We start from the raw sequence: 13,349 nt of genomic DNA on the forward strand, positions 1-13,349 counted from the left end.
TTAACCCTGCCCGGTTAACCATTGTTTCACCAGATATCTCATTCATCTTAGCTCCGTTTTGGACGTGGTTTAGTTCGTTGCGAAGCTCTTCCAACATAGAACGCAAACCCACAAATAAATATATAAAACCCGCTCACTTTATTATATTTATTTCTAGTCCAAAATAGGAAAAAATTATTTTCCTATATTTGTGAAAATACTATTTTCACAAAATTTCCAACATATAGTATGTACAACAAATGTATAAGTGGGACTTCAGGTCAGAAAAAAAAAATACTGTTACAAAAAACATAGAAAACATAAAAAATATCACTGATATTCCTGCCAAATATTTACAGATACAAAATTATATGATCATACTATGATCAACTGATTTATACATATCAGTAAATCATATGAATATTTTTTTTATTCTTTTCTGAACTTCTCCTATCAAAGTTTATTAATAGAAGGGACATCTTCAAAATACGAAAATAGTTCTTGGAGAACTCAAGCTGAAAGACCCATCTTGTCTTCCACTCCATGAGATATCATCTTTGGTCACCTTCATCCTTTTGCTTCTGATCCTTTCATAATTCTCATTCTCTTGCAAGATAACATAAACATCCTGCACATCATGCATCCCATAATATTTATGAGTACATATATTCTTATTTTCACATGTTTTTGTATGGAAATATTAAGAGTGTGTGTGTGTGTGTGTGTGAGAGAGAGAGAGAGAGCGAGAGAGAGAGGGTATTTACTCCCAGGGAACATCTCCAACAAGCATCCAATCACCATCTTTGTCTTCATAAGTAGGTGCATACTTACAGCCATCTCTCTCAGAATACAAACCAACTGTGAGTTTGAACATGTACTCCAAGGCTTTTAGGAGGTCTGAGTATCCTTTATAGACCTTTAAATCAATCTTCCTAAGATAGGGTGCACCATCCATGCTTACTTTCACATACATCCCACTTTCGGATTCGCTCTTTTTCTGTTGGAAGTTGTTTTTTCGGTAGTTCCTCACCGGCGGCCATCCCACCACTTGTGATCTTCCATTTCAAACACATCCATTAATCATTAGTTATTTTTAATGTTACATGTAATGTACCCACCCTTATATGCTGAACGCACCCCTTTGAACAAAAGTACACAATAGATGTGACTCGTTTAGTAGGGGGAGGGGTACAAACGGTAAAATAGGGAAGGGAAACGTTTAACACAACCAATTATAATCAGGTGACATTAGGGTGATGATGTAAGTAACATGTTATGTTTCTTTTTTTTGAACGGCAAATTTCTTTATTCCTGTCGTCTATTAGTATTTTGTATAAACATTTGGTGTGATATATAAAGGTATTGTTTGCCGTTCAAATATATATATATATATATATATATATATATATATATATATATATATATATATATATATATATATATATATATATATATATATATAGGGAGCCGCTAGAATGAGAACCACCTCGAGTTGTAAGAACCGCGAGAACTACACCCCACGGAGCGCCGTTCGCCGCGATTTTTTTTTACAAGTAGATGTGTGCATTATAAACACGGCCGTAAAAAATCACGGCGAACGGCGCTCCGTGGGGTGTGCTTTTTTACACCTCAAGTTTGGTGAAAAAAAAAGAAAAAAGAAAAAAAATTAGAAAACACCAAACTTGAGGTGTAAAAAAGTACACCCCACGGAGCGCCGTTCGCCGTGATTTTTTACGGCCGTGTTTATAATGCACACATCTACTTGTAAAAAAAAATCGCGGCGAACGGCGCTCCGTGGGGTGTAGTTCTCGCGGTTCTTACAACTCGGGGTGGTTCTCATTCTAGCAGCCCCCTATATATATATATATATAGGGGATGGTTCAAATGAAAACCACTTTTATTGTGAAAACTCGAAAACTAACTAAAAAAGACTAAAAAACATACAAATTTTTTTTTTTTTTTTACAATTTTTTTTTAGAAAAATCGCTACTTTTTATATATGGAAAAAAAATTTCAAAAAAAAAAAAAAAAAAAAAATTTGGTTGTACTGCACATGTGCACTAATACGGAAAGGCTAAACCACTTAACCCACCCCCCACCGACACCCCCTAAAAACCTAAACCCCCCTCCCCCCCACACCCAAAAACCTAATCCTAATCCTAAACCTCCAAAAAAACTAACCCTAAAAGCTAAACTAGAATCAAAAAACTAATTTTAAGCATGTAATGCACATTGTAGTACATGTTATATTGCACATGTGCACTACTATAATAATAGTATTGAAAAGAAGACGACACCATAAATCTTTTTTTATGTCATAAAAAATATGCTCGAATATACTTGAATGAAAGGTAAGAAAATTTGTGATCTTATGGTGCCATTTTTGTTTTAAAATGATAACGTATGGAGAAATGAGAAATGTTTGAAAAGTTATATATTTTTTATTCCAATTTTACCCCTCCTTCATTAAAAGTCTTTCCTCCCTCCTTTTTAGTGGGTTTTAGTTAGTTTTCTAGTTTTCACAATAGCTAGTGGTTTTCATTTGAACCTTCCCCTACATATATATATATATATATATATATATATATATATATATATATATATATATATATATATATATATATATATATATATATATATATATATATATATATAATCAGGTGACTTACTTGGTAGCAGGTGCTGTTTCCATGTCAGTCTCTTTGGCTTCAGAGTGGCTATCCTTGTTGGTTTCAGGCTGACATCGTTTGTTGTTGTTTTTGAAGCATGATTCTTTATTGGATTCGTCTCTTCCAGGCAATCCCAAAGTTAGATTCAAACCATCTTCCATGTTCATCTTGCTCTCCACTTAAATTAAATTATCTCAAAACTGAATGGTTGATATATATAATGTATATATGAATATGAATGTGTGAATGCAAGAAATAACAAGGGTGGCTTGGGTGGATGTTTTTTTATGTTTGTTGGTGGGGCAGGCTGGTTAGATATCTGTTATCCCATTTTAAGTTGCTATAATATACTAAAACAATAATATTAGTGTATATTTTTTTTAATAAAATACATGCAGAGTTTTTTAATAAGATATTATTTGAGTATAAGAGGTTAAGGAAAATTAGAATTTGGGAATTTAATAAAGGTGTCATTATCTCCTTCTGCTTTAGGAACATTTTTGAGTCGAAACGTTAATTACTGTTTCAAATGATAAACTAAACTAATCGGGTTGGAATGTTATAGTATGGATTGGAATGTTATAGTATGGTTTGGTCACGTCCCGTTTGCGATATGCGCATATAATGTGTATATGTGTGGATCCTTGGATAAAATAATTGTATAAAAATTTGTGAATTAAAATGAGTTGAGGAAAGAAAAAGGCGAAAAAGTGTATGAATTAAGGGCAAATGCAAGCTAAGGCTGTTGGTAGTATCGTCAGCAGCTTTCAGGCAAATGCTGCTACATTTAGGGGACAAGAGTTAGACAAGTTCAGCCGCCCATATGGAAGTCATACTTTGAAAGGGCCATTTCTCATCATCTGACGGCCAAGATTGAGTCTGGGAGGGATGTATGGGTGAGATCAGGATCGTTCATTCCTAGAGTGAGAGTGTCCCACGGCATGTGAATTTTTGTGGACACACATGGATGCTATATGTGGTAAGCTAGTGGGAGACGTTGCTTAGAGCATCTTCCTCCATCCTTCGTAGCGACTGTTTGTTTTAACGGCGAAGATTGTATAATTTCTAATAAGATGCTAGACAAACGTTACACCAATTTAACCAAAGAAAGGAGTTTGCTTTAGTACCGTCAATATTGTTTGTATGTGTGTTGCTTATCTGTTAAAAATGTTAGGTCCCTTTGACTTGACGTTATGCTCAGGTGATATCTATAACCTAGTCACAATGCGCGGAATTCATTACTATTAGGTGACAGGTACAAGATTAGTTAGTTTTCAATGATTTCATTCATATAACTTCAGTTTACATTCAAGAAATCCACTGGACAGGGCTTCGCCGTCAGTTCTGCAAAGTTACAAAACACTAAGTCCACAACACTATTTATAATACATGAAAACTCCTTAGTGCGGACCTATCTCCTCCATACGGATGAAACATCCGTACGGATGTGATACAATACTTACAAACTGAAAATATCTAACAGTTAGGGGCTGTTTGGTAGCCTCTTAATGATCATTCAGATGCTACTGTTAGATTATGAAAGACTTGATTGATTATTATTGAATGAATAGGTTACAATATATAGGGATTACGAGTAATCCTAGAAACCTAACTGAGCCCGTGGGCCCATATTCTAATACTCCCCTGCAGTCGTAGCGGATGGAACTAGAAGCTTAGACTGAAAAACAAAAACAATAATAAACCCAAAAAAACTGTCTTCGATTTCGGTCAAAATTCCATAATCTTGCAATCTTCAATGCATAATCTTCGATCCACAGTTTTGAATGATCTCGTAATCCTATAAAAGGCAACCAATGCGGCAGTGCAGCGGTGGCTGGTAGCGGCGTGGCGGCGGATCGTAATCCTGCAGGCGGCGCAGCGGAAGACCGTAGTCTAATGAGCGGCGGCGGCACGACGGCAAGGGGCGGCTTGACGGAGACACGAAATCAACAGGATGAGCCATAGCATCATCTGTGTGGTAAGAGGCCGTAAGAAGACCGGTGAATCTAGAACCGAAGACGAAGCTTTATTTGAACACAAAACTGAAAAAAAAATGGAAACGAAAAACGAACAAAGACCGGATAGGGCGGCAGTGGCGGCACGCCGCCCTGTCTAGGGTTTTTCTCAAATGGTGACGGCTAGGGTTTGTATATTTGTGTGTGGCGCGGCGGAAACGGTATAGAGCCTAGGCTGGCTCTGATACCATGTTAGATTATGAAAGACTTGATTGATTATTATTGAATGAATAGGTTACAATATATAGGGATTACGAGTAACCCTAGAAACCTAACTGAGCCCGTGGGCCCATATTCTAATAGCTACCTCTTAATGGTTTAAAACCTGTGAATGAATAAGAGGTAACCTCAAGTCTGAATGGTTAAGAGGTAACCTCTGAATGCTAAATCATCACATGTCACATTCTTCTGCCTTCTCATTAGTAAAATTCTTAATGGTTCCATTAAGAGGTAGCCTCTTAATGACCATTCAGAGGCTACCAAACAACCCCTTAATCCTATTACAAACTGACACGACTCGATGACGTACGCAACATGCATTCTGTATGAACAAACTCCCCCTTGGATGTTGCCGCAGTCTCGATCGGTCTTCAAAAACTTCAAATCTTCAATATTCTAACGCCCAAGGAAATACTTTCTGATGCGTTGACATTTCAACTCAAAGTACGTAATTGGTGTTTGATCAGTAGTAGGCACCTTTGTCATAAACGGATATCTTCTAATAGATGCCTTCTTCATTCTGGCTTCGATCCTTTCTTCGTTTCGAACCTCTTATTAATTTCTTTCAATTTCTCTCCACTTCGTGTTCCACATCTTCCCTGAGTTAACTTCATAAGCATAGCAGACCTTTGTAACATTTTGGTATTGCATAGCTTGTACAATATCCTGCACCTGCTAATGTATCTTGTTAAAGTACAACATCTCTACATCTCTCTCAGAAAGATGTACCAACTACATAGGATCCAAACTCCTAATTGCTCTCTAACAACCTTCAGTATTCAACACAATCACTGCCTCCTCGGTTAATCTATCATAATTCCACCATGTGAAATCAAAATCATGTTCAAGCTTCATCAATGGCATATGCTTCATTGCTTGAAGACGTTTGATATTCAATGTCACTTTAGGCTCCTTGGGTTCCGGATCAATTTCTGTCTTTGACAACTCTTTTCGGATAATGTGGCTTCCAAATTGGAAAGTCATGACGGGCTTCATACCTAATATACCTCCGCAATTTCTTATCTCCCGGTTTCATCTGAAAGTTAATCAACTTTGTCTTGCATAACTCTTCCACATCCCACCATGGCAAAGATTTAATGTCGTTCAAGTATCTGAAGTACTGAACACCGTATTCTCATTTAATAGCAAACACATTCAGTTTTGGTATCCAGCCCCAGCTAATAATATCACCCAACAACATGTCTTGATTTCTTGTGAAAAACGCCAGTGGTCTTCTAAATTTTCTTTCCCTCGGCATAAGCTTGAACCAAGTCTTTCAAGCTTCTCTTATCTAATCTTTACTTAATCTCGAAGATTCACCATCCTTGATTCTTTCCTTGATCTTTCTTTTCACTAGATCATTAGCTTCATGGGCAAACATCTCAATAAAAGTGGGAAAATCATAAGTATTTTCTCCTGAACACTTTGGAATTTCATTGTCAGGATCATCTTTGACGATAACTCCGTCATAATCAACAGCATCAGGAACATGATTGAACACATAATCATCTGTGTCACACCCTCAAATTCCACATGCGGGGTCTTACTGGAGGCGCGTGACATTCCAGGATCAAACCACTAATCATGTTGAACCATTTCAAGTTTAATTGTAAAACATTTAATTCCCACGTTCGATATGAATAGTGATAATAGTTTTAGAAGTTTGAAAACATAAGTTTAATTTATTAGCGGAAGCAAAGGTATACAACCCTGACTTAATTGAAAACAAAGTTACTTAGCAGAACAATTAAAATGGTTTAACCAAAAGCCATGACACTCTCCATGCAATAGTGTGTCAACATAAAGTTGGTGGGTTCACAGTTTTAGTTAAGCGTAGAGCGTAAGCGTAAGTTCACATGTAAAAGCGTTATAAATATGACTCGGGTAGCTAACCTCATCACATGACTAAACTGTGTAGATACCGAAAACTTAAATGTAGTAAGTTGTGCCCCGTATCAATGTCTGTCATCATTGATCAAAGTGTCAAGGTCAATAGTTCACGCCCGGCTCCCAGCACGTTGTGAGATTTGTCGAACCTAATAGAGTTATCAACTGTACCCGTTTGCCAAACCCGGCAACTAATTGGTATGATGTGTAGGGACTTTCAGAGAGATGTTCGTTTAGTCCAAGTGTACTACTTCACCTCCATTGGATAGAATGTTTCTGTGGTTCCAATCCAGGAATGCGCGTGTAGCCCCAAACCAGGGGTACCGTATGTATTTCCCAAACCAGAGAAATAAGTGTGATGTCCCAAACCAGGGACACATGCTTTTAGTAAAGAGTTGTGAACTCACCTTAGTTTTGCTCGGTAAGATTAAAATTACGTGTATGCAAGCTAGGACTATCAACCAACCCTATTATAGTGACCATGGGTTATTAGTGATTGTTTATGCAAATCATGTAAGTCCTACACATATCTAGCAATTAGCATGCGTACAAGTTATCACAAATATTTCATCGTGTGGTTTTCATGCACATTATAATACAACCTATGACATGAGATACACTAATTACACCATCAATAAGCAAGTACGGACAACAAAATAGCCAGTTCGACTCTTATACACTTTGTAAGCCATTCATAGCAAAATCACCGAAATTTGGCTGTTTTAGGAAGCTCGTTTACCATACTTGTGATGCTGTAAAATTATAATCTTTTTATGGGACGTACCCATCAGTGGGATTGCCCTTGTGTAAAATTTTTACGGTCTAACTCTTTATCTAAAAATTCAGAAAAATCTTTTACTATACAGTGTCCAAATTTGTCACTTTCTGACTGCAGTTTACGGAAAAATTTATTTAAAAATCCTCAATTAACTGTTTGACCCAATTCCACTTGGAGATTTGTACCAACACCTAAGACTCTACTGTACAAATTTCATGTTCAATCTCCAAATATTCACCGAGATATGATGTAAAACACAACACACCAAATCTGCAGAAAAAAGCATCTTTGATTGCTGAAACAAAATAATTTAAATATCAAACGACGTCCGAAAATTTTGATTTCAGTGCCATTAGAAGCGTTTTTCGAAAAAACTATGTTATAGACTCAAGAAATCCAGTTTTCGTTAAATTATGACCTGGTTACAGCCGATTAAAGTCGGCTGTAATCTGTTAGAGAGCTTCCAGTTTACACACCCGAACCCCAACAACCATTTCCCAACAATCCAAACGACTCGTAAACATAAACTACAGAAAAATATCATCCCAAATCAGATTATCCACCAATTAACCATCAAGAACCATCAAGTTTTATACCACCATCATGCAAGAAACAAAACCCTAGTTACTAAACAAGCACATATGCGACCATACCACCAATAAATTGTGAATTCTAGCAAACCTAGACTACAAGTAGCATTAAGAACATCAAGAACTAGAAAATACAGCCATGATTTATAAAATTAACAAGGCTATAATATCAACTAAATATGTTACCAATTTAAAGAGATGGTATGGATCGATCTAATGCTTGAAACCAAACGACTTTAAGAGACTTGATCATGTCGACTAGAGAGGAGCAGAGGGGGAGCTTGAAAAACGAATTAGGGTTATGAGTTTATGGGATTGAATGTACGTAATAACATTGAGGGGTGTGGAGGTGGTTTAAGTTTTCCTTGCACCGCAATGGAGGGTTTAGGTTAAGGTGGTTTGGGTTGGGCTGCTACTAGAGGGAATGTGGGGTGGGCGGTTTGGGTTAGTTTGGGCCATAATCGACTTGTGCCGCGTGGAAGGATGTGGGGTTTGGGTTTCGTATTACAGGTTTAGTTCTGAATCATTTACATATACATATATATATACACACACATTTAAGTAAGTCGGTTAAAATCGTACGACGTGAAGAGGATAGAACATAAACAAACAAAAAAAAAGAATTGCGAAAGTGAATAGTGTTAACCTCGGAAAATACGGGTTGTCACATTATCTCCATGTTACAGAAATTTCGTCCTCGAAATTTAGGCTAAGGTATACTCTATATACCAATTATGGGTTATTCAGTAATAGGTTGTTACACGTAATTCTACACGGTTTCACGTAAGTTAACAAAATTCACATATAAGTCACATAACATATAACGTCACATAGCATATAAATTTACCCAATTTTTATTTGTTTGTTTGTTCTGGAATACTGTTCCGATTGTTTATCAACGTTCAGGAACAAACCCATGTGTGATGTGTGATTCCGTAATTCCCCGAATTACCGTTACGTGTTGTGAAATGACCTATGATGTACTTAAAATACAACACATAAATTATATCAAATGTGGCGTAAAATCAATCCTTTTTCAGTACTAATATTGGAAAAAAACTTGTTTCTTTGTTTCTTTTTAATTTATAGGGTCAAAAGAGCTTAAACACACAAAAGGAGCAAAATAATAGCAAAAACCAATATAAATATAAAGAAGGAGGATTGACGCAACTCGCCAAGCCCCTATCCACATCCAAACTAACAAACTAGCAAGATAAGAAGATCTGGCAGGGGGTCGTGCCCACCAGACATGGGTCGTGCCCAAGGAAAGATTCTCTACACAAAAAGAGACAACAGTAAAGGACAACCCAGACAACCAACACGGGGTCGTGCTGAGGCAACACGGGACGTGGTCAACTCTAAGATTCGCAGAATCTGAGATAGTACAGCAAGTACAATGGTCAGGGGCCGTGCCGTTAACACACGGGGTCGTGTCAGTACAAGATCTGACACTGCAGTTAATGAGGAAGAGAGAGAAAGATGGCCACGGGGCTGTGCCAGGCGGGCACGGTCCGTGTTGATCGTCTGACTTCAGCTATAAATAGCAGTGCTTGGTTCCATTCCAGTCCATCCCTTGGCAAACCACTTCTCTCACACTTGCCACCACTCCACCACCACTACAACACCATCATCCACCACCATCATCCATCTTCCATCATTTAGAGTGTGTAGTAGTCTCGGGATCGAAGATCGATCGCAAGCGTTCTTGTCAAACAAAGGCCATGCTTGGCTAAACTCTTACATCACTTGGTGAAGACAAATCTTTTATGTATTACTTTTTGATTTCCAATATTTGGCTCTTTTTATTTGGGTATGTATTAATGACTTTAATAACTAGTTTCTTATATTGAAGGCGAATTTATCTAACCATTCTTCACATACTGTTGATTCACATATTTGTGTCTTTACGGTCTATATAAAGCGCGTTAACTACTTGGAAGGGGGTTAGAAGGGTGGTTGGGTAATTCTATCTCTCGTTCAGTTTATAGATCATGCGAGAACCTGGTTCAAGCTTAGTATTACTTTATGGTTTGGGCGGTACTGTCCGCTCCAGAAGAAAGTAAGAAACCGCTTGAATCCTTATCTATAAACTACTATTAAAACTTTAAACCAACCCTGCGAGGACTGTATCCCTGCTGACTCAGACCAAAGGGTTGAAGGTAACGCTACCTAGAAGGGGGCTTACCACTTTCCGCATTAATAACTTACTTAATTATCTTTCAATAATCCTACCTTGCGGGACTGTATCCCTGCTGAGTCAAACCAATAGGTTGAGAGTAACGCTGCCTGGATGGGGGCCTACTACTATAACTTAAAGATAATCTCTATAAAATGCCCAAAGTACGGAAATCATTAAAGGATACATAAAAGAGGAGTTGTGTAACGCCCATATTTCTTAATCCGAAAAGTAATATTACCATACTATTATTTAAGAAAAATTCGGGCATGACCCGTTCGTAATAAGAACGATTCCCTGTAAGATCATCGTGTAAGAACTTAAAGATAACGCAGCGGAAAAATAGCTTTAAAAATTTCTTTACGATCTTAAAACAATACACACATTCAATAAGAAGCTTACAAAATTCACTTCCCTTTTTACAAATTAATGCGTTACAAAATTAAGACTACGTAACCGTTCTTTCCGTACAATCCTTGTTAATTCGACTCGATCTATGCCCGCTTATCTTCGATAGTGGTAGAAGAAATCCGTGTAGTACCTGTGGACATCACATACAACTTAACCATTAGTCATTGACAACATCATACAACAATAATCTGGTACAATTAAAAATCATATAACATTCAACAACATAAACTTTGATTCATTCGACTATCCTCTCGGATTCCTTTGTTTCGAGTTCGGCTTCCAGGTTCGGCTTCAATTCTACAAGAGTCTGACATTCTCATTCCTGCATTACATTCCAATCTCAAGCACATCATTAGTAACGTCCATACTCAAACGTATTGAAACCATGTATACATGCATACCTGTCCCACTCTTTTCATAGGCAACAAATCCTACTAGGTGCATTCGTATATTCATACGTCTAATCATACGCACCTACATATCTACACATCTACTTACCTATATACATAACTACATGCTTACATAATCATATCTACACATACTTACTTACATTCAATTCTTGATTAACTTATTCGCATTCACTTATCATACTCGTACATTAATTATGGAGTGCTTAGACTTGGATTTATGATCCAGAAACATCAAGGAAACATTCAAAATTATGTTTGGGAGGCCCGTCGTAGACCACGGTTAATATACCGAAGCTTACGGTACACAATAACTTAATTAACAAATTTCAGCATTTTAAACATGTGGAGGCCGTTGGCGACGGCCCTATAGGGCGTCGGCGACGGCTATTAGTTTTTCGCGTAGCCAGAAACCTCCGTAGACAGGAAAATTAGGCGTCGGAGAAAACTGAAAATGCACAAGGCGTCGGCGACGGCCTCTAGTTTTGCCATTTTTCTGCTGTGTTGTTTTCGTCGTTCGCACGCACAAAAACTTGCATAGCTTTTAAACGGTTTACCCGATTAACCTCCCGTTTCTTCCTACATGTTTGTAAACTAACATTCTATTATGTGAACTTAAAATCCAACATCCGGGTTAAGGAAATTCTTAACTTATACATTTTCGGCTTATTATTCATTACGAATTATTCGACCCGTCATGCATTTATCAACAACTCATATGTTTACACTTAAGGCTCGCATAATGTTAATGTTATAACACCTTACACTAACCGGGCACATGAAATACTATCAACATTGCTTGTACAAACGTTCCATGCTAAAGTATACCTTCACTTTGACCCACTAACCTAAGTCCCCATTCTCGGTTGGTGCACTTATGTGCAATTTTACCCATTACCCGATTACATACCGTAGCCATTACTTAGACATTATTCGTCATATCATTACAACTTTATATTGTCCCATTCGGTCTACTAAGCTAAAATTACCAATTTCATACGACCAAAACCATATGAAACTTTAAACATCATCATGCTTAATCAACTAACGCTACTTTACTTAAATAAAATAAGAAGTGATTACAGAAATCACTTACCTCGTGCGTCCGAGTTCATGCATAGCTTCCGTATTTAGCTTTACCCCATTGCCCTTCCATGCTCGTGTCCATGTTGACATGGCTCCTACGCTTTCAGGTTATCATCAACATATTCTTGTTAGCATACATCATTGTACTTGATAAGGAGCATACATTTGCATAATTTTCATATTCAACTTGCATTGATCATTCATTAACATGTATAGCTTATTTCACTGAAAATATGCTGTTTGGGGACGTCCGTTTACTATACTTACGAGCTTGCAAAAATTAAACTATTTTTGTGAGACGTGCCCCTCGGAGGGGTTATCCTTGTGTTAAATTTTTAGAGTCCAACTCTCTACCAAAAATTTATAAAAATTCATTTACTATGCTGCAATCAGATTCGTCACTTCTGACTGCAGCTTACGGAAAAATTCATTAAAAATTCCTCGTTTATCCGATTGACGAAATTCCAATTGATGATTCTTCTAATCGCTTAAAACTATCTACGGTAACAATTTGAGACCATAACTAAATTACTAAATTGAGTTATGACATTCGTAATGGGCTGCAAATTCTGCCAGAAAACACAGCTTGAACCTTTGATACAGAAAAATTCATAAAACGCTCAATTTTTGTCGAAAAAATGCGATTCCAGTGGGGTTTTAAAGATATTTCCTGGAATTACCTTTTAGACTCAAGAAACACACGTTTATATAATGTTTTGTTCAGGTTACAGCCAATACAAGTCGGCTGTAAATTCTGATCAGGAGCTGTTTGAATTCAGCTTTCAATTTAAGCATGTTCTTGACATCATAACACTAATTTTTAGCAATCAAAACCCTAAAAAACATCTCATACATGAATTTAATATCAACAAAAATCTGAATCTACTTGAGCTAAGCATGATTTTAACATATACTTGTCTAGGGTTTACTCCTAGACACTACTATGTTCCTATTTCATCCATATAACAATCATGCATCAAAAATTTCTAAATTCTCTAAGTTCATCAGAATTTCAAGTAGAGATTTTCTATCAAATTTCACATACCTTATGACCCCCTTGCAATGGAGATCACCAATCTAGGCTCGGATTTCGTTTTGGAATTGATCTTGACCTTCAATTTGTGAATTTTTG

General features: G+C 37.0%; 1 protein-coding gene across 1 annotated transcript; it reads right to left on the bottom strand.

Moving 5' to 3' along the window:
* Positions 1-291: 291 nt before the first annotated feature.
* LOC110895835 (auxin-responsive protein IAA3) lies at positions 292-2,951 on the bottom strand. Its single transcript, XM_022143198.2, has 3 exons — positions 2,649-2,951; positions 744-1,034; positions 292-607 (listed from the first exon to the last, which is right to left on the bottom strand). Exons 1-3 carry the CDS (start codon positions 2,813-2,815, stop codon positions 547-549), a joined length of 519 nt encoding a protein of 172 aa, XP_021998890.1. The 5' UTR covers positions 2,816-2,951; the 3' UTR covers positions 292-546.
* Positions 2,952-13,349: the final 10,398 nt, after the last annotated feature.

This window comes from Helianthus annuus, chromosome 12 (genome assembly GCF_002127325.2).
Source record: "Helianthus annuus cultivar XRQ/B chromosome 12, HanXRQr2.0-SUNRISE, whole genome shotgun sequence".
NCBI classification, from domain to species: Eukaryota; Viridiplantae; Streptophyta; class Magnoliopsida; order Asterales; family Asteraceae; genus Helianthus; species Helianthus annuus.